The 21685-nt window shown below is 56.0% G+C and overlaps 1 protein-coding gene across 8 annotated transcripts in view; it reads right to left on the bottom strand.

The window, feature by feature from the left end:
* Positions 1–21685, bottom strand: part of IFT172 (intraflagellar transport 172) — a 50313-nt gene that overhangs the window by 19560 nt on the left and 9068 nt on the right. For 7 of the 8 annotated variants that reach the window (XM_090031269.1, XM_090031267.1, XM_090031268.1 and 4 more), the window contains exons 5-21: positions 21556–21621; positions 21050–21129; positions 19618–19705; positions 18543–18757; positions 18334–18457; positions 16577–16672; positions 14400–14561; positions 7801–7854; positions 7193–7296; positions 6001–6086; positions 4370–4482; positions 4017–4184; positions 3485–3621; positions 2775–2882; positions 2100–2184; positions 887–979; positions 624–701 (exon numbers count right to left, since the gene is read on the bottom strand). In XM_090031269.1, the coding sequence (XP_089887395.1) occupies positions 624–701; positions 887–979; positions 2100–2184; positions 2775–2882; positions 3485–3621; positions 4017–4184; positions 4370–4482; positions 6001–6086; positions 7193–7296; positions 7801–7854; positions 14400–14561; positions 16577–16672; positions 18334–18457; positions 18543–18757; positions 19618–19705; positions 21050–21129; positions 21556–21621 (1857 nt within the window). Of the gene's footprint in view, positions 1–623; positions 702–886; positions 980–2099; positions 2185–2774; positions 2883–3484; positions 3622–4016; positions 4185–4369; positions 4483–6000; positions 6087–7192; positions 7297–7800; positions 7855–14399; positions 14562–16576; positions 16673–18333; positions 18458–18542; positions 18758–19617; positions 19706–21049; positions 21130–21314; positions 21622–21685 lie in introns of all 8 variants that reach the window. The other variant, XM_090031273.1, reaches the window with a different exon arrangement.

Genomic DNA, 21685 nt, shown 5'->3' with positions numbered 1-21685 from the left:
CAAAACAATCCTCAGCTCCTTTCCCTGCAAGCCCCACACTGCCCCCGAACTAGCCCAAGAGCTCCCAACACCAGCCCCAAGCCAGGAGCTCCCGTAACCATGCAACTCCTGTTCCCACTGTCCCCGCATGCCTCCAGACAGCCTTTTTCTCTGCCCTACAATCCATTTTCCATGTCTGCCCCTTCCAGGCCCCAGCCCCATGTCCAATCCCCCATACCGCATCCCTGGGTGTCTCCCCACTGGCCAGGCCTGTAGCCCAGAGCTGGTCTCCAGTTCCCTGTGCCCCTGGCAGCCTCCTCACTGCTCCTGAATCTCCAAGGCTGCAGCAGCTGCAGAAACCCCTAGCCATTGCTTCCAGTCCCACTGCCAAACCTGCAGGTGCCCCAGCTTCCCCCTCCCTGGCTCTCATTCCCTTCCCCAGCTCCCAGCTCTGCCCCCACCCTGTGGCCATGGCTCCCCGGCCCATCATACAGAGCCCCAGCATATGCTAGTGGCCCCCAGGCTCTTTTGCACTCATCCCCCTGGGATGGAGCTGGAATACCCTGGTCAGATTGGGAGCCTTGGGCAGGTACAAGTTACCCACAGCTTCCACATGATCTGCCAGATGCTGGTATGCTCCATACCTTGGCTTCGGCCACCATGATGCACTCGTCCCACATATGCAGCTCCTGGTACATGTCCATGGCCTCTTCCACGGCGTTCTAGGCACAGATCATGCAGTGTCACCGTGTGCCAGGCTCCTCTCCTCAGCCCCCATAGCTGGAGCCTGTGGGGGCACCTGCTACAAGGGGCAGCTGCACATATGCTCCGCAACCTCCTGCCCAGACCAGCCCTGCTCCCCATCCAGCTGGGAGCAGCCCCTGGTCAGGCTGATCCCATCACCCACCTGCTCCAGGAAGATCATCTCGGCCAGCTTGTAGTTCTTCTCCAGCATGGCGAGGCGGGCACGCACCTCATAGTAGTCCATGCCATCCCCGCCCTGCAAGACCAACAGCACAGCTCAGACTAGATGGGGGAGAAGTGGCTTTGGACAGGAGCCAGGGAGGTGGGGAGAGAGTGAGCAGGGCAGCAGCCTGGGACCCTCTGTGGCAAGGCAGCACAGTGGAGAAGGCACAGGCACCGTACAACAGAGGTTGAGCAGAGTGGGAGGGAGATGGCATGCAGGGGGAGCAGGACGGCCTGGCGGAAGGGCACAGAGGGCTGTTCCCATGTGGCTGGGGCTTGGCCAGGGCACATTCTGTGTCCAGGTCTGGTCCCCACACCTCCAAAAGGACATAGGAAAACTAGAGATGTTGCAAAGAAGGGAAGCAAGGGTGATTCATGGCATGGAGGCGCTTCCATATGAGGAGAGACAAATGAGGTCAGGCCTGTTCGGTTTAGAAAAGAGACACTTGAGGGGGGACAGGAGAAGGATCTACAACATACTAAATAGGGAGAAGAAATTCACTAGGAATTTATTCTCTCCTGTCTCTCTCCAGATACGAACAAGGGGCCGCAGCATAAAACCAGCACAGAGTAAGTTTAAAACCAGCACCAAGCAGTTCTTTTTCCAAGGGTGACATTAAAGGGTTGAGCTCATGGCCACCAGATGTGGAGGGAGCTGAGAGTTCAGACAGATTCACAAGGGACTGGACACGTGCTCAGAGGAAAGGGACATCAGTTGCTATTGAGCAGGGAGTGAGGGGCACAGCCTCCGACTCAGATCTACCTGGACCCTAAATGCTGGAATCTGTGAAGGAGAGAGAAACAGGGGGGAAAAGCCCTACTCAGACCCTGTCACTCTCCCTTCCAGCTTCCACTCTCTGCTGCCAGCTGATACAGGACACAGAGCAAGATGGATGTGTGGCCTGATCCAGTCCATGGCAGTTCTTATGCTCTTATTCTCCATGCTGTCCAGTGTTAAAGCAGGGAATGTAGGTTGGAGAGTGCGGGCACAGGGCACACAGAAGCTGGGGGTATGGGCATAGGGCACATGCAGTCCAGGGGGTGCAGCTGCAGGAGCAAGGCAGACACAGGATGGGGGTGTGATGGAGAGGCATAAGCATACTGGAGAACAGGTGCAGAGGTACACACAGGGGCATCTGCATGGCACAACTCACATGTTCCTTGGCAGCTTCGTCTGCGATAGCATTGGTCTCGTGCAGGAAGTGAGCCTTTGTCACACAGCCCAGGGCCGCAAAGCACCTGTGGAGCGTATGGGGGTCACAAGCCACCTGGGCCACTGACACTGCAGGGGCCACCAATGTGCCCTCAGACTTCCTGCTGCATGAGCACAGCCCTACTCCATAGTGGGAGGAGAACCTGGCCATAGCCTGGTCTGAAGGGCGCCATGCAGGTGTCCACACTACATGGGCCTACTGCTCTGAGTTCTGAGTCTGGAAGGGACTTTTCGGAAATCTGAGTCTGGAAGGGACACAGCGCTGTGGTGATGCACTTGGTGACATCACTGTTGACCAGGAGCTCATCCCTGCTCATGGCCAGCTGTGCCGCCTTGGCTGACGAGCCAGCCCGCAGGTACAGCCCAATGGCGGCCATGTGGTCACCCTGGTGCTGCTGGTGCACCCATCCTAAGCAATACCCATGGGGCCCAGGCCAGGGAAGAAAGCTGCCTGAGCAAAGGAACACCATGCCCATACTGCAGGTATCCTGCTGGAGGCACCTGCAGCACGGACGGCCACATCACCTGGCTGGGTTCAGTGAGTCAGGCCCTGAGAGGGAGGGAGGCAGGAGCTGTGGGGAGGCGAGGGACCCCATAGGGAAGGAGCAGCAGGCACCTCTCAGCGATGTGCAGCTGTCGGGCCTCCAGGGCTAGCCGGCTCAGCGTCTTCCACATGGCTTCAGTCTCCGTGGACATTTCCAGTGTCTCCAGGAATGCAGCAGCCCTTGGAAAAGAGGAGTTTGCAGCCTGTTAGCCAAGGCAAAAGGGAAACTGAGAACAGAGCAGGGCATGAGCAGGGAGGGTCTGGAGCAGGGGCAAGAGGCTAGTCTGGCTTGTGATGGAGTGTGATCGCAGAGCAGGGGCAGTGCCTGCCCAGCTCCTCCTCCCTCAAGCCCCTAGACCCAGTGGGTGACCCCTGACCCCACAGAACTCCCACCAGCCCCTGGGAGGGTAGATCCCCCTCAGGCACAGGACACTGGTGTGAGGAGGGCTGCGTTTGTGGCCCCAGCCCAAGAAAGCGGCATGTGTGTGAGCTCAGCAATGGCTTGAGCAGCTGCTGCCACCCAGCCTGCTCTGCCCAGGCCCCTGTGGCACAGAGACCTCAGCCTGCTGCTTCTCCTAGGCAGAGCTCACACCTGCCTCAGTGCCCCGCTCCCACACAAGCCTGGCTGGTTTCCTCCCCACTGCCCCTGGCATTCAGTGTAGCAGCTCCTGCAGCCTGGCCCCCTCCACATCACCGCCTCTGCTTTTCATCACGGGTTCCCTCAGACATGCCCTTGGTTCTCTTGTGGATTGCCCATGGCATGCCAGGCTCCTGGCCCTCACCTGTGGTAGTCCCCATCATCCACAGCTGTCCCAAACTCAATGAGCCCCTCGTCCAAGGTATAGGACACCATGTTTACCCCCTCTGTCACGATCACTTCTGTCTTCCCATTGCTCCGCTCCAAGTCCACGATGTCTCCCTGAAACAGCCGGGGGCACCTCAGCCCCCCTGGTCTCAACCCCTACACTTGCCCTGGCCTGACACAGGGCAGCCAAAACAGGCAGTACAGCCCTGGGCTCGCACAGGCAGGTGTTCCCTCAGAGAGCTCAGCAGGGTCAACACCTGCCTAGTGGCTAATCCACCGCAAGAAGCCTCCCAAAGCAAAGGGGAACTGATCCACCCAGGGTACTGCTTTCCCCCTGCTCTCCCCCCAGAGCTCTCCATGTCCACCCCACAACTTGTAGGAGGGCCCTTATTCCCCCAGGGAAAACCCAGTTCCTCCTTTCACAGGCTGCACCCATCTGTCCAGCTTCCTCCAAACGCTGCCTGCCCCCGCTCCCCTCTCCAGAGCCATGTGGGGCGGGGGCACTTCACCTTCAGTGGGAACATGGTGACGCGCTCAGGGGCATCAATGTTGTACCAGATGCAGAGGCTGCCCCGGTTCTGTGCCACCACCACATCGCTGCCTGGCACCCACTGCACGTAGGAGCAGTAGCTCAGGATGGTGGTCTTGGCACAACTCTCAATGTCATAGAGCTGCAGCTGAAGGGAAAGGGCAGTCAGCAGGGCCCATGACCCAGGTGAGCTTAGCAGTTCCCACAGCCTGGCAACTCCCTGGCTCCAGGCAAACCCACTTTCTCTCCCCCAATTGTAGGCATACCCATACCCCCGACCCTGGTCACAGGCTGCATCTGCCACCCACTCCATCGCTGGCATGCCCGCCTCACCCTCATCTTCTTGTCCCTGAAAAGCAACTTGTGGCCCGTCTCATTCAGTTCCAGCCAGTCGATCTTGCTGTCATGGCTGACGGTGCTGATGTTGTAGCCCCCAGCAAGGTCCACTGGGGAGGAGAGAAGTGAAGCTGGGGTGAGCATGGCAGACCATTCTGCTGCTCTCGGAGACGGGTGGCAAGCATCTGCTCCAGGACGTGGCAGGGCCCTGTGGTGACTGTGCCGTGCCTGGGGGCCTCTGGGCACTGCCCTAACATCATGAACAACCTCCCCTCCCCAGTGTGAAAGGGCATGTACTCAGCAGCAGCAGTGCTGGCAGCAGCATTGCTGGGGTGACTGTTGGAGTGCAGACAGGAGCAAGAGCCCCCATGAGCTGTGCTGCTAATGCCAGACTCTGCCCATGTTCAGGGTGGGTGGGAGGACTCCAGGAGACCCATGGGCATGGGGGGCAGACCACAGGTCCATCTTCCCCAGTCTTCTGTGTCATGCAGCAGCAGACAGCAAAGCTGGGACAGTGTCTGGGTCCGACTAGGATTTTCCTCTGTTCTTCTCTTCCCTGCAACCTCCAGCATTTGGAGCGCCTATACACATGTAGAGAGGCTGCTCCAATACACTGTAATTGCAATGTGTCAGAGTAGGCCTGATTAGTAAAGTCTGCTGGAGTGTGGTAATTACTGCGCTCCAGCACTCCCACATCACATGCATCAGCATCCCTGCACTGAAAAATGGCAGCAGGGACACTTTAACTAAAGCTCATTCATGAGCTTTAAAGCACCATCACTGCCATTTTTCAGCACAAGGACACTGATACATGTGATGCTGCAGGCACTTTAATTAGAGTGGCTCTCAAAGTCACTCTAATTAAAGTGCTGCCCTCCTGGAGCACATCTATATACACCCTTAGGGTCCAGGCAGGTCAGAGGCTGTGCCCCTCACTGCATGCCCCATGGCAACTGACGCCCCTTTCCTCCAATCACATGTCCAGTCCCTGCTTGAATCTAGCTGAATTCTCAGCTTCCATTACACTTGGTGGCAATGAACTTTAATGCTATGCTGGCTGGAAAAAACTGCCTAGCGTTAGTTTTAAACTAACTGCCTACTGGTTTCATGTTGTGCCCCCCGTCCTTGTCTGGTGACAGACAGGCAAGAATAAATCCCTAGCGACTTTCTCTTCACCATTTTGTATTTTGTAAACACTTCTCCTGTCCCCCCTCAAGCATCTCCTTTCTAAATTAACCAGGCCTGGCCTCGTTAGTCTCTCCTCATACAGAAGCCCCTCCATAGCGCACATCACCATTGCTGCCCTTCTCTCCACCTTCGCTAGTTCTTCTGTCTCCTTTTGAAGGTGTGGAAACCAGAACTGGCCAAAGCCTTCAAGGTGCGGATGCCCCATGGATTTATAAAGGAGCATCATGACATTCCCCATTTTGTTTACAATTCCCTTCCTCAAAATCCCTAACATTGTGTTTGCCTTTTGGATGGCTGCTGAACACGGAGCTTTCATTTTCAGCGAATGACTCTCAGATCTTCCCGGGGTGGTAACAGTCACATAATGCCCATCACAGCAGGTGGAGTTTGGGTTACTTTTGTCCGGGTGCATCACTTTACACACATCCTACACTGCTCACCTGCTGCAATGGTCTTGATGTCAATCAGGTAGGCCAGCCGCTTGCTCTCTTCCAGCCCTCTCTGCCGCCTCTCATTGATGCGGACGCTGCTCAGGAGAAGGGGACAGGGTAGCACCTCTAGGCAGCCCAGACCTGTGCTCCAGAACAACCCAGGGCAGCCTTCAACCCCCACAAGGCCCCTTAGAGCCCCTGCCTATGGCACCTCTCTGGAACCAGCCCTCCAGCCCACGGTTCCTGCCTTTCCTGCACTGCTAACAGCGCACTCCTCTCCCATAACTGCCCCCCATGCCCTGGCTTCTCATGCCAACTGCCTTTCTCTCTATCAGGGCTTGAGAGGGTCTCTGGGCCCTGTAGACTGGCAGGTCTCTGCCTAGGGCAGAGGGAAGATGCTCATGTCCCCAGGACAGAGGCACATAAAGGCAGGGTTCTCCCCATCCTGTGAACCAGCCAGGGCCTCTCCCCAGGTGATGCTGTACACTGCAGCCTGGACCCTCCATGCTGCAGGGCTGCGCTCCTTGCCTGGGGACCAGCAGAGCACCCCAATATGTGCCCCAGATACAGGCACAAGAACAGGAGAGGGTCACTGGGACACGTCAGGAATGCTGAGTCCCAGCTCAGAGCCAGCAGGGTCCTGCCAGCACTGCCAAGGAAGCACAAGCACTGATATGCTGGCAACAGACATTAGGCCATGGGCATCCAAGGTGGTTAGTTGGCCTCCTGCCCCTGACTGTGGCCAGCCCTGCCATGACATTTCCAGTGTGGGTCTGGTGCAGGAAAGCTCATCTGGACCAGAAGCAAGGATGAGCCAGGAGATGGTGTCCTCTGGTCAGGTAGTGAGAGACATGAGGCTCCTTTAGGCCCAACCAAGCCCGTGGCACAGGACGCTGGTGCTGGGCCTGTCCCACCAATGCAATGCAGTGTGCATGCACGTGCTTCCATGTCACACACCCCTGCCTTGCTGGCCTGGGGGCTATGCCCCATGCTAGGGGACAGATCAGAAGTGCTGAACAGAGCCCCATCCCTGGTCTCATGATGTCCCCCCTGTGCTGGGCACAGAGGGTCATTTGGGACAGGGTGTCAGCCCCAGGCCCTGCCCACTTTCCTCTGATGACCCTTCATGACACAATGTCCCCTGATGGTTCCAGTGCAACCTGGGGGTGCAGGGCACGCCCCGCAAAGAGGCAGTGCTTACCTGATGAGGTGTGGGTTCGTGAACTCGGTGCGGACAGATCCCAGGATTTCATTGCTTCCATATTCCACCAAGGTCAGCTCCCCGGCGTTGAAGATCATGCAGACCTGGGGGCAAGAGGGCAGGCTGCAGCAGAAAAAGGCACTGTGCTAGGCACAGGCACCAGCAGGACTGGTAGGGGCTGCCCTGTACCTGGGCTGGGAATCACCCCCCTCTGAGCTTCATGGCTGCAGCATCCAGTGATGGACCCAACTGCCCTGAAGGAGCTGCACTGGGGCCAAGTCACTGCAGGGTGGTACCTGCCCCCCACCCTGCAAAGGGGCAGGATTTCCGCCGCCCGGATCCATTTGTCCCTGCTCTCAGCACCTCTAACCCCCTCCCTGCCCTTTGTCCTCTCCTCTGCCCTTCTAGCCCTCCCACTCACTGGGCCTCCTCCTCTGCCTCCCACCACTTGATCAGTCACACAGCTCCACATCAGGGGCTGTTCTGCCCCCAGGAAGGCAGGTGGGGCAGAGCCCAGGGCAGGGAGCAGGCTGGAGAAGGTGAGGCAAGGCAGACCAGTGGGTCAGGAGGACCCTGGGGGGAACCACGGCCTGAGGTGCCCAACTCACATTCTCATTGTCGAAGAAGAATTTCTCGTTGCCCCCGGATCCTTGCCAGGCCACCTGTGGCACAAGGGCAGAGTCAGCAGGGCTAGGCTGGCACCACCCTGTATGGGCAGCACCCCGGGGCACCAGCTCCAGGCCCTATGGCCTTGGGGCAGCAGATAAGTGCTCCTGGAGTCCTGCTCAGGGCATCACACCTGGAAGCTCATGGGAAGAGCCAGCCTCTGTGGCTTGGGCCCACAGGACCACTCTCTGTAGCTGCCTAAGTAGCCCCAGGCCAGTGCTGCAGGTCCTGCAGAGCCACTAAGCTCTTTCTAGGAATGGAGATGCTCCTAGCCCATACCCCCCTCATCGTGTCACTGGCCAAAGCCCCTGACCCTCCCTTCTTGCAGCAGGGCAGCAGACTCCTAGGAATGCCTGGTATTTGCCACTCTGGCTGCAGCAGGAGTGGAGTGAGGTGTAGCAGGCAAACTGAGTTATGCTCAGGCTCTTAGCATTAACTTTAGGCCTTCCCAGAACTAAGCAATTAAACTGTACAGAGTGCCTTATAAAGCACTGGGAAAAGTAAGTGCTGTGATTGATACAGTGGGTTAACAAGGTACAGTAGTTTCCCTAGAAGGAAAGGAAACCAAAAATGGCATAGGATTGGAATATTTTATCTAAAAAGATGAGGTAAGAAACTTGAGGATTGGATAACTTGAAAGAGAAAGTTACAAAAGTAATGGACAAAGAGACAGTGTGTGTTCTGTGCTGCCACCCTGGGGAGACAGAAGCAGCCTTAGAATTCTTGCTTTGAGTAATAAGGAATCGAGAAACAAACATCCCACACACCCAGCAGAGGATCTGAGGCTGGTACCACCGAAGGCCACTGTTGTAATGCCTGAAGCAACTGCTTGCCAGGTCATATTACAAGGAAGAACACTTGTAATAAGCCTAGGGTTACTATTAAAAGTTCACTTGATACCAAATCGGACAAGGGGCTGTGTCAATCCTTGGGGGTCTCTGGTAAAAGGAATCCTGGGGCAACAGAGGTGCAGTCAGGGGGAAGCCAGGCTGGGCCCCCACTAACCATGCTGTGCCCAGCAGCCCATCACTACGTGTGGGTAAGGAGTCCAACCCTGTCCAGGGTGCAGGGAGCAAAAGAGGTGAAAGAGGCTCCCTCCTGTGCAGCCCGCAGCCCAGGCACTTGGGGGTAACACTGCTGGCCAGTCCTGGAGCTGGAGCAGCTGCAATCTGGGCTGCCAAGCTGGGCAGGGGGGAGAATTTATTTTTCCTTTTAAACACCTAAGAACTGCACACAAAAAACCATGCAAAGAAATGCTGCCTAGGCTGCAGTCAAGCACTCCATGGCAGGCTCTCATCTGCATGGGGACACTTTAATTTAACCCCTGCACATGCAGAAGCCAGTCTGTGGCTGTGACCAAGAAGAAATCTGGGGTGCAGGGCCAAGGTAAATGTGGACTCGGGTGTTTCACAAGGCTCAAGGCCAGGGCAAGTTCTTTATGTGGGGCAAGGACAGGATGAACTGAGCAACAATGGGGGTCCCAGAGAATGGCAGGATGGGGTCAGAGGAGTGGCAGGCTGAAGTGCTCTGGGTCAGGATACAGGGGGGTCATGGGAAAAGGGACTTAATGGTGGGGGTCTACTACAGACCTCCCAACCAAGGGGAAGAACTGGACCATGAATTCTTGGGTCAGCTTGCAGAAGCACTTAAGGCAAGGGATGTAGTTGTCATGGGTGATCTAAATTACCCAGACATCTGCTGGGAGGAACAGTCAGCCAGGTCTGACTGCTCATGGAGGTTCCTGGCTGAGATACAGGACCTCCACTTAACCCAGGAAGCGCACAGTCCCACCAGGGGAATGCCCTGCTGGACCTGGTCCTGGCCACAGGCAACAACCTGGTAAGGGGCCTCCAGGTCCTCAACCACCTGGGCGACAGTGATCATCACCTACTGGAATTCACCATCCAGCGTAGGGTGTCAAGGGCCTGCAGCAAGGCAGTAGCCTTAGACTTTAAAAGGGCCAACTTCAATGAGCTGAGGAGATTAGTGGGGGAGGCACTAGGGTCCTGGACAGCAGGGAAACTGAGTGCCCAAGATGAGTGGTCCTTCCTTAAGGAGATGATACTCAGAGCCCAAGGGGTGACAATCCCAACAAGAAGCAAAGGGGGCAAGAGTGCCCAAAAGCCCCCTTGGCTCACCAAGGGCATTCATGAATGCCTGATTGGCAAAAAGGAGGCATACACCCAGTGGAAGGGGGGGCTATCACCAAAGAGGAGTATGCCTCCTCCATTCGGGTCTGTAGGGGAGGCTGTTAGGAAAGCTAAGGCTGATACAGATCACAGATAACAAAAAGTCCTTTTTTAAATACATCTCTTCAGTCTCCACAAGAGGAGACTGAGGGGGGATCTTGTGGCTGCCTACAACCTTATCAGGGGCCAGCAGCAGGGACTTGAGGAAAGTCTGTTCACCAGGGCCCCCCTTGGAGTCACTAGGAACAATGGCCACAAGCTGAGGGAGGATAGGTTTAGGTTAGATATTAGGAAGAACTACTTCACTGTAAGGGTGGCCAGAGCCTGGAACAGGCTCCCCAGAGAGGTGGTGCTTTCACCTTCCTTGGAAGGAGACTGGATAAGCACCTGGCTGGGGTTTTATGACCCCTCCCACCCCCAGTGCTCCTTCCTGCCCATGGCAGGGTGTCAGACTAGATGATCTATCTAGGTCCCTTCCGACTCATTGATTCTATGATTCTATGATAGGGAGAATGAAAAAGGCCCTGGGTAATGCGGGGCCCCTGCAGGATATGCTTGGCAATCTGGTGGTCACACCAGAGGAGAAAGAAGACCTCTTTAACAATGTCTTCGCCTCTATTTTTTTGTGCAGGGACCAGGACTCCCCTACCAAGATTCAGGACAGACTCGGAAGAAACTCTGCCAAGCCTAGGGTCAGGGAGGACTGGGTTAGAGAACTTCTGGAGGGGCTGGAAGTTCAGCAGGTCCAGATGCTCTCCACCCCAGGGTGCTGAGGGCATTGGCAGAAGTTATTGCAGGGCCCCTGGCATGGCTTTAGGAGCGCTTGTGGTGCTCTGGCCAGGTGCAGGACAACTGGAAGAGGGCCAATGTGGTCCCCATTTTTAAAAAAGGGAAGAGGAAGGACCCCGGCAATTATAGGCCCGTTAGTCTTACTTCAATCCTGGGGAAGCTCTTTGAGATTATCAAGGAGCACATCTGTGATGGGCCAGCAGCAGGGATGATGCTCAAGGGCATCCAGCACACTTTCATTAGGGGCAGGTCCTGTCAGACCAACCCGATTGCCTTCTACGATCAGGTCACAAAATCCTTGGATGCAGGTGTCGTGGTGAATGTAGTCTTTCTGGACTTCAGGAAGGCCTTTGACACTGTCTCCCATCCCATGCTCATTTAAAAGCTAGGTGACTGTGGCATTGATGCCTCCACAGTCAGATGGACTGCAGATTGGCTGAGGGGTTGTACTTAGAGAGTGGTGGTGGATGGTCATTTTTGACCTGGAGGGAAGTGGGCAGTGGGGTCCCCCAGGGCTCGGTCCTCAGGCCCGCACTGTTCAATTTCTTTAATAGTGACTTGGACGACAAGGTGAAGAGCAGCCTGTTTAAATTTGCAGATGACACCAAGATTTGGGGTGAGGTGGGCACGTTAGAAGGGAAAAACAGATTACAGCAGGACCTGGACAGGTTACAGGGGTGGGCAAATGAAAATAGGATGGGATTCAATACTGACAAGTGCAGGGTCCTGCACTTGGGCAGTAGGAACCAGCAGCATACCTATAGGCCGGGGAACCCCCTTCTCTAAAGAACGGTGGCAGAAAGAGATCTCGGAGTCATTATTGGCCCCAAGATGAACATGGGCTGACAATGCGATGCTGCGGCTAATAAAGCGACCAAAACGCTGGCTTGCATCCATAGATGCTTCTCAAGCAAATCCCGGGATGTCATTCTCCCCTTGTACTCAGCCTTGGTGAGGCCGCAGCTGGAGTACTGCGTCCAGTTTTGGGCTCCACAATTCAAAAAGGATGTGGAGAAGCTTGAGAGAGTCCAGAGGAGAGCCACGCGCATGATCAGAGGTCAGGAAAACAGATCTTACGATGACAGGCTGAGAGCCATGGGACTCTTTAGCCTGGAAAAGCGCAGGCTCAGGGGTGATCTGATGGCCACCTATAAGTTTATCAGGGGTGACCACCAGGATCTGGGGGAACGTCTGTTCACCAGAGCGCCCCAAGGGATGATGAGGTCGAACGGTCACAAACTCCTGCAAGACCGTTTCAGGCTGGACATAAGGAAGAATTTCTTTACTGTCCGAGCCCCCAAGGTCTGGAACAGTCTGCCAGCGGAGGTGGTTCAAGCACCTCCATTGAACACCTTCAAGAGTAAATTGGATGCTTATCTTGCTGGGATCCTCTGACCCCAGCTGACTTCCTGCCCTTTGGGCAGGGGGCTGGACTCAATGATCTCCCGAGGTCCTTTCCAGCCCTGATGTCTATGAAATCTATGTGAGGGCACAGTCAGTAAGGCTAACGATACCTTGTCATGCATCCACAGATGCATCACAAGCAGGTCCAAGGAAGTGATCCTCCCCCTCTATGCAACACTGATCAGGCCGCAGCTGGAGTACTGCGTCCAGTTCTGGGCGCTGCACTTCAGGAGGGATGCGGACAACATGGAGAGGGCCCAGAGTAGGCCACTCGCATGATCCAGGGACAGCAGGGCAGACTCTACGAGGACAGGCTACAGGACCTTAACCTGTTCAGCCTTCGCAAAAGAAGGCTAAGGGGGGACGTGGTGGCCATCTATAAACTTACTAGGGGGACCAGTGGGGATTGGGAGAGACCTTGTTCCCCTGAGCGCCTCCCGGAGTAACAAGGAATAATGGCCATAAGTTACTAGAGAGTAGGTTTAGACTAGACATCAGGAGGCGCTTGTGGCAGGAAGCCACCTTTGTTTCTCCCCAAAATCTCTGCTGGGTGACAATTTGATTAGTATGGGCCCAGCAGAGGAGACGCACCTTTACCCTATCTCTTTAGGTAACCTGAGCTGGCTACAGTCCTGAAGCAGGGGAACCTGCTCCCTCTGCCTACGTGACTGGTATCAGCTACCTGGGTGAGGGGCTTCTACCTGGTGGGCTAGAGTCTGCCAAGCAACTAGTGTATTTCAAATTGGTTGGCTGACAGCCAACTGGAGCTGGCCTCCACTGGACCAGGTGAATGAGGTCACAGGGGCTATATAAGTTAAAACTGCCCAGGAGGAGGGGGCAGCAGCTATGCAGGGACTCGGACTTAGAGAGGAGCTTGACCATCTGAAACTGGCTCTCTCCCCCATAACTCATGAGCTAGGAATGGCCTGCCTCCACAGGGAATCTGCAGCAGCCTCTGGACGATGCTTGTGAGTAAGCTACTCGAGATCTGGTTAGATATCTAGCTGGCAGTGACTCAGATGTGTGATCAAAAGGCTACCTCAGCGAGACTGTTTTGCTCTATGGGATTTCTGTGATATAGCTCAATCTTGTACCCTATTTTCACCGTACCCCTGTAATCAATAAAGTTCTCCTTTGTGACTGGTGTAGGAGACTTATTGAGGGGTGGGTCTAAATTATGCCCAAGAGGCCCCTTAGGTCTGCAGACTAAGGGAGACTTTCCTTTTTGACCTTTGACTTGGGGAAGTGCCCCAAGTGCCTGTACTGGGTCGAGTACCCATAGGACCATTAGGCCTGTGTTTCCCCAAAGACACAGGGCCGAGAGAGTCCCTTCTTGGGGTGGTGGCAGCTACATTACCCCCAGGCTAGCGAGTGCGCTCCAGGAAGGGGGTCGGCTGGACATGAGGCGCTCCAGGGAGGCGCTCTGGGCCTGGAAGGTGGTCTGGCGCAGGGAGGTGGGCGGCTCAATGCAGGAGCGCCCCCTACTGGCCTGCCACAGCACTACTTCACAGTCAGGATGGCTAGGATCTAGTACCAACTTCCAAGGCAAGATGGTGATGGCTCTTACCCTGGGGGCCTTTAAAAGGAGGCTCAAAGTTTACCTGGCTGGGGTCATTTGAGCCCAGTTTTCTCTCCTGCCCAGGGCAGGGGGTCGGACTAGAAGATCTACAAGGTCCCTTCTGACCCTACATCTATGAATCTATGAACCCATAGCCACCAGGGGAGCCTCGTGAGCAAACCCCACTCACTTCCCTGGGACAGGGTGAGGTGGGAGCCTCCCGGTGACAGAAGATCAGCCCATCTGGGGCAGGAGCCTGGGGCTGGGAAGGCAGCTGTACATGGGGACTCACAGCTCTGTCAGCCTCTCCCGCAGGCAGTGCTGGCTGCTCACATCTGACTCAGTCCCACTGCACAGTCTGCAGGGACACAGACCCCACCCTGAGGACTAGGCAACTGAGCATGGGCCTGGATGCACCCACGAGCAGAACTATTACTGGAGGAGCTGTGACTGTGTCTGTGGGCTCTGGCTTTTCACTAAACTGAGCAGCAGGCCCAGCCCCTCCTTCCAAGCCCATGGCTATCATCCAGCCAGGCCCTTCCCAGCTGCAGCTGCCTGGGAGCCAGCCTGAGACCAGAGGCTCCTACTGGGTGCCCCATACCTCGCTGAGCTTGTTGGACCTAAGGTCGCCCAGCAGCAACGTGTCGGAGGTGTGGGCCACAAGGTACCGCTCCTTCCCCAGGATCTTCACCTCCTCGATCTCGTAGCCGTAGCAGGACTTCAGCACCACCCGAGTGCCTGTGGAGAGGTTCTTCACAATGACCTGGGAGACAGCAGGCAGCAGGGTGAACAGCAGCCTCAGGCTGAAGGACACCCAGGCCCAGAATAAGGGAGGAAGAGGCCTCAGAGCCCACCTGGGCCCTGGAGCACACAGTGCCATGCTGACAGGGGAGCTGTGGCTGAGGAGCCCTACTACAAGCTCTGAGTCATACTACCAAGCTCTCAGAAGACTCTCCCCCAGACTCAGATCTCTCAGAAATTAGTTAGTCTTACCTCGATCCTGGGTAAGCTTTTTGAGAGAATTATTTTGGCACATGTCCATGAGGGGCTGGTGGGGGAGATTACGGTTAGGGGCAACCAACACAGGTTCATTAGAGGCAGGTCCTGTCTGACCAACCTGGTGGCCTTCTACAACCAGGTCACCAAATCCTTAGATGCAGGGGTAGCAGTGGACATAGTCTTTTTGGACTTTTGGAAGGTCTTCAACACTGTCTCTCACCCCATTCTCATTAAAAAACGGGGACTGTGGTGTTGACACCTACACAGTCAATTGGGTCGCCAACTAGTTGGAAGGCTGTACCCAGAGAGTGGTGGTGGATGGGTCATTTTCGACCTGGAGGGATGTAGGCAGTGGGGTCCCCCAGGGCTCAGTTCTCAGGCCCACACTGTCCAACATCTTCATCAGCGACTTGGATGAGGGGGTAAAAAGCACCCTGTTCAAATTTGCTGATGACACGAAGATGTGGGGGGATGTGGGCATGCTAGACAGTAGGATAGGCTACAATTGGACCTAGACAGGTTACAGGGGTGGGCGGATGAGAACAGGATGGGATTCAACACCAACAAGTGCAAGGTGCTGCACCTTAGGAGGAAGAACCAGCACCATACCTACAGGCTGGGGAACTCCCTTCTCATCAGTGCAGAGGCAGAAAAGGATCTCGGAGTCATTATTGATGCCAAGATGAACATGGGCCGGCAGTGTGGGGACACCGTCAGGAAGGCCAACCGCACCTTGTCATGCATCCACAGATGCATCTCGAGCAGGTCCAGGGAGGCGATCCTCCCCCTCTGTGCGACACTGGTCAGGCCACAGCTGGAGTACTGCATCCAGTTCTGGGCACTGCACTTCAAGAGGGATGTGGACAACATGGAGAGGGTCCAGAGGAGGCCACTTGCATGATCGGGGACAGCCCTACAAGGAGAGGCTACAGGACCTGAACCTGTTCAGCCTCCACAAGAGAAGGCTGAAGGGGGATCTAGTGGACTGTTACGAACTGGTTGGGGGGGGGACCAGCAGGCATTGGGGGAGTCCCTGTTCCCCTGAGCACTACCAGGAATGACTAGAAATAAGAGTCACAAGCTGACAGAGGGTAAATTCAGATTAGACATCAGGAGGTGCTACTTCACTGTCAGGACAGCTAGGATCTGGAACCAACTTCCAGGAGAAGTGATGCTGGCTCCTACCCTGGGGGTCTTTTAAGACAAGGTTTGACAATCACATTGCTGGGGCTGTTTGACCCCAGTACTCTTTCCTGCCATGGCAGGGGGTCAGACTTGATGATCTGCTCAGGTCCCTTCCGACCCTACTAACTATGACACTATGAAATATGCCTCGAAGCTTTCCGTGATGCTAGAGACAAGCCCAAGGGGTGGGGGGTGTACTGCCCTCCCTGGGAACCTGTCGTGGTGACCTATGGGTATCTCTCCCAAATGTGAGGGCCTGTGCTAGGTGAGGGGTGGGACCAGGGTGAGTGTGGACCCCCAGTGTTTCACAAGGCTCACTAGCCCCCAAGCCAGTGCAAGTGTTTGTATGTAGGCTGGAGGGGTGAGATGGGCCCCAGTGAAACCCAGTGCCACCTTCCCCATTCCGGGAAAGCCGTGTGAACCAGCCCTGTGCACTTCACTGAGCCTGGGTGAAGTGGGAGCCTCCCAGCAACAGAGCCCAGGCAGAGGATCAGCCCCATGTCTGGGGCAGGGACCTAGGGGCTGACCTGCAGCAGTGGATGGGGACTTGCAATTTCACCAGTCTCTCCCAGGGGCAGTGCCAGCCACTCTTACCTGACTTGGTCCCACGTATGTCATCTCAAACTTGTTCTTGTAAATGCTTCGGCGGAGGCAGCAGTCAAACTGTTCCACCCCTCCACAAAGCGTGCCCTGAGAAGCAGACATGGGACATGGGAGAGGCAAGAGCTAAGTGGAGAGGCAGAGTACTCTGAGCTCCTCTCATGGCAGGGGGAGAGGTCTGCAGCCAGCCAGCTCCAATGCCCAGCACAAGCACTCCCCTGACACAGGTTGGACTCAGCGAGGAGACCTACAGAAGTCCAAGGTCCAGGTGCCCCATTAGTCAGGCAAGGGAGCTGGGTGAGCAAGCTGCACCCAACGCTGGCAGAGGCATGGAGCTCAGGAAAGTCACAGACTGCAGGAGAGGCCCTCCCACCTTTCAGCCCAACAGCCCCACGGTGACAGCACTTGCCTGGGGCAGGAGGCCCAGGGTCTGGGCCACCCATCTCCCAGAGAAGGTTTGAACCTAGGCCTTCCATATGTGGCAAAGCCCATCACCACCAGGTCACACATGAGGCAGGGCCACAAGAACCTTCCACCCCTCCTGTGAGAGGAGGGGCAGAGATGTGGGGCCAGAGGAGACTGAGCCAAGGGGTGTGTGGGTCAATGAGGAACTCTTATAAGAGCTGGCACTGCCTTTGCAAGGGGGGCGCATGGGTGAGAGGGCCCCAGACCCTGGGTCTCACAATCTGTAGACAAGTGCCCTAACTACTAGGCTGCAGGGCTAAGGTACGGGCAGCCCCTCCTTCTGCCCCATGGCTAGCCACTAGGCTAGGCTAGCCCTGGGCTGCTGTTTCTGGGTCTTGCACAAAGTTTACGAGTGCCTTTGTCCAGAGCAGCCTCTTCTGAGCAGGCTCAGAGCAGCATCAGATTGCAGGGACCCCACAGGGTGCTGCTCTGGCAGTCTGAGGTCACATGGGGCACTGTATTGGGAGGAGGACAGGGATGGGGGCAGGGACATGCTCTGATCCCAGAGAACCAGAGACTGCTCAGTTCCTCCCCAGTCCTGTCCTGGATGCCAGGGGAAGCCTGTGGGTGCACTCAGTGGGGAGGGGGGCAGGTTGAAGCCCTTGTTTTATTTCTGTGAGAAAGGAGCTCTGCTGCTGGCACTGTGCTGGTCCCTTCCCCTGTGCCAATTCCAGCCTCATGGCTCCTCATACCCACCCTGGGCTCCAACAGCTTCTCATCTCCTGAATCATTGGGTCCTAGAGCCATGGGACTGGCAGGGAGCTCCAGAGGTCACATCCAGTCCAACCCCTGCCTGGGGCAGGATCAGCCCTATCCAAACCAGCCCAAACAAATCTCATATCCAACCTCTGAGCAACATGACACAGTCACCCATGACACAGCCCCAAGCATTACCCTCACACTTAGCCCTGGGAAAGCAGGGGGCCACAACCAATGTCCTGCTGCTGCAAAGTGTTTACACTCCAGAGATCCCAGACCGAGGCTGTGCTGCCACTAGAGGAAGGCAAAACCCCCCAGTCCAGACCAGCCTGACAGGGGGGAAAATCCCTTCCTGCCCCCAGTGCAGCACTGGTTTGAGCCCGAGTGGAGGGGAAAGATCCTCTAGCCAGGACTCTCTGACTTTAGGACTCCAGCTGAGTCCCAGCCCTCCCATATGCCAGCATCTCTTGGGTCCTTTCTGCCCCACTGTGCGTTTCTGGGGGCCTTCTGGGCAAGGATCAACCCCTGCCAAGAGCACTTCCAGGGCACCTTTGGTAAGGCGCATGCAGCTATCCCTGTATACTCACTGCACAGAGCCGCGACCCATCTTTCTTCCAGGCCAGGGCTGTGATGGTGTACAGGTGGGCGATTTCTTTAGGCCTGGCTTCCTCCCAGGCACTGCGGCGCGGGCTCCAGTTTAGCACCCGCAGCCTGTGGGCAGAGGGGAGGGAGCAGTGACCAGAGATAGGGGAGCACCAGGTGGGGGAAGCCACCCTGAGGAAAGGCTCAGCTGTACCTGTCATAGCTGCCAAAGACAACAGATTGGCCCCCAGGGCTTGTGGCAGCCACAGTGAACTCCTTCTCTGCAGGATCTCGGCTGTAGTCAAAGGTCTGTATCACGTGGCCCTCCTTCCCATAGGCCACGATCTTCTTGTCACAGCCGGCAGCCACGATGCTGGTGGATGCCCAGGCCAAGGCATATGGAGGGCAGGGGTGCATCACCAGTTTGCCCTGCAGCAATCCAGGTAACATAATGGAAACTTCTGGCCTTGCTGGCCTGCGCAGCTCACTAATGCCTGGAGACTGAGTCCCCGGTGCGTGTCTGAAAAGGGCATTTCCCAGAGCCTGCTTGGCTGTCACTAGCATGCACAGGACAGCCACAGACACAGGGAGGCAGGCATCTGACAACAACTTGCAGAGTGAAGGGAAGGTCACACTCATTTGAAGCTGCTGACAAAGCACACTGCACCACCATGAGCTCTCCTTCCCCACAAGCCTCAGGTGTCCCCTTCCATGGCCTTTGCTCCAGGCAGTCCCTAAGACCCCCCTCCCCAATGCCCATGGCTCTGCATACATCTCACATCGCCCTCCCCTGAAGGCACTGGCCCCATTTACCCCTGTGGCAGCATCTGTGCCCTCTGTACTGAGGTCCCACATGGTCTCCCCCTGCCAGGGCTTCTGAGTATTCCTGGACCGCTCCATGGCAGCATTCCCAAGTGTCAGCACTGATACGGGAACACACGCTAGTGGGGAGCACTCAACCTTACTGTGCTCACCCAGGTCTTCTCACACACTGTGCCCAGGGCTCTACTGGCTCAGCACATTCTGGGCACCACAGTGATCCCAGCGCGCCAGTGGCCTTGAGTTCTCCCACGAATAAGGTAGCACCTCTCACACATGCACTTGGAGTAACCAAAGCAACCAGGGGTTCCTCTGTGCCATGTCCTAGAGAAAGCAGAGTGCCACTCCATCCCCCCATCCTGACCCAGCAGCCCATCCACAGACCCCAGCTGTTTTCTAGGCCTGGTGCGACTGAGGTGGTGAGGTGTGTGAACAGGACATCTTCCCCTGAAGGAAAAGCTCATCAGTACCTGGGACTCGCCAGAGCCCTCATCATCAAAGAAATAGCGGACGATGGTCCCATCTGCGTGGCCGGACAGGATGCCCTTCCCTGACACACTAGAACCATAACAATGATTAGGCCCACTCCTGTGAGGCACTGCACAGCAACCAAGTTGCTAAAAGGCAACTATCTAGCAGCGGCAAACTTTGTCAAAGGATCAACAGTGTCAAGGACAGCATGAGGGGGATGTACAAAGGGAGAGAAACTGCAATAAGAAAAGTATGCAAGTCTGGGTGCATTTATGCATACAAGGCTTTAAAAAAATACCCAGTAGAGAGACATCAATCACACAAACAGCCTGTAAATAGCTAGTATGGGGGTTGTCAACCAGGGGTACGTGTACCCCTAGGGATACTTGGGAAGACCCCAGGGGGTATGAGTCAACAGCATGGAGAAGTGGGGGCACTTCCAGTTTTGCTGCTGGCGTTTCTGATTTCACCACTGTGTTTGGTCCTCCCCCCCCCCCCACTCAATCAGCTGCCAAGGACCCCCCGCCACCACTTGCTGATCAGCCACTGGGGGGGACCCCCAGCTTCTCAACTGGCTGCTGGGGGTACACCAACCAAAAAAGGTTGAAAACCTCTGAGCTAGTAGTAGTAAAAACAACAGCAGGAATCACGAATATGCAAGTAACAAAAGGAATAAAAGTTTTGAGAACAAAGGGTCGTTACTGCTGGATTACAGCCCTTAACCCCCCCCCCAAAAAAAAAAACAAAACAAAACCCCTGGACTGTTTGAGGAACAGGACAGGGAACAAGACCCCAGGGAGCAAGGTAACTAGCACATTTCTTAGCATAAGGGTGTGTGCTATCTGCTGAATAAACCTATAAGAGTGCAGGGGAAACTCCTGCTTCTGGGGTCTTCTCTCTCTCAACACCCCCTGGCTCCCTGATCCAAGGATTTGGGTAACTGCTGCCATGAAACACAAGGACAGGCTGTCCCACAGCCCCAGCAACATGCATGTCCCCAAATTCCTTGCCAAGCCCCAGGCAGCCAGGAGGAGCCCTTGGTCTCCCCTGAGTAATCTCTCAATCCTCTAGTAACCATGCCATGCCAGGAATTGAGCACAGGCCCAGAAGGCCTGGCTCTGCCCCACAGAGCTGCCATGTAGTCCCTATAAGGGCCATGCAGACAAGTTGGCCTCTGGAGATGGGGAAAGTACAGACCAGCAGGGAAGGGCACCTGTGCCCCAATAAAGTGACATCGCTTTACTGGTAAAGCATGGAGAATCCAGAGAGCCTCACAAAGGGACAGCTTCTCAGCTCACATTTCCCTATAGCAGCACCTATAAAGCAGCTCCTGCCCTGCAGCTCCCCCAGCACCAGACACCTCTTCTGGCCCAGCAGCTGGGTGAGGTGCCTCAGCTGGGGCAGCAGGAGCCTGGGGCATGCCGTACTTACTTGGAGGTTAGTGAGACCACGTAGGACTCTGTCCCGTAGATGGTGGAGGACTTGTTGGTCTTTGTGTTTGCTAAGCGAACCTGCAGGGAGAAGGACAATGGCTGGCGCAGGCTCTGTCCTTCCAGGGAGAAGCACAAGGGAGCCTCCCCTCAAGGCAGCCTCAGGTCAAAGAGATCTGTTAGAAACAACCCTGCACTCAAGGCTCTCGGGGGGGAAGGGTTGAGGGGGCTGGAGGGACAGGGGCAGCAGCTGCCAAGGGACTCACTCTGCAGCACTGCTCCAGTCGCCTCAGAGCTCTGTGGAGGCTCCTAACAGACACCCCTGGGGACTGGTGCCAGGGAAGCCAGGCACCAGGATAACTTCTTCCCTGCAGGGTGGTGTGCTGGGCCCAGCAGGGTAGCACCATGATCCTGCAGCCCAAGCACCAGCAGCCCTAGCCAGGTAAGACGCAAGGAAAGGCAGTGTTATGATGATGACCCAGAGTTAGGCAGGCCAGCGGTCTCTACCTTCCCCTCGGCAAGTCCAAAGACAATGATGTTCTCCGCTGGCCACAGCAGGCAGGTCACTGCACTCTGTTGGAGAAGAGGTGCAAGGAGAGGTAAGAGCTCCACCCATGCTGAAGAGTCTCCCACCCAG

The sequence above is a fragment of the Crocodylus siamensis genome, chromosome 1 (assembly GCF_052110815.1).
Source record: "Crocodylus siamensis isolate JL-2025a chromosome 1, ASM5211081v1, whole genome shotgun sequence".
NCBI lineage: Eukaryota > Metazoa > Chordata > Crocodylia > Crocodylidae > Crocodylus > Crocodylus siamensis.
This window is presented reverse-complemented; position numbering and strand designations above follow the sequence as displayed.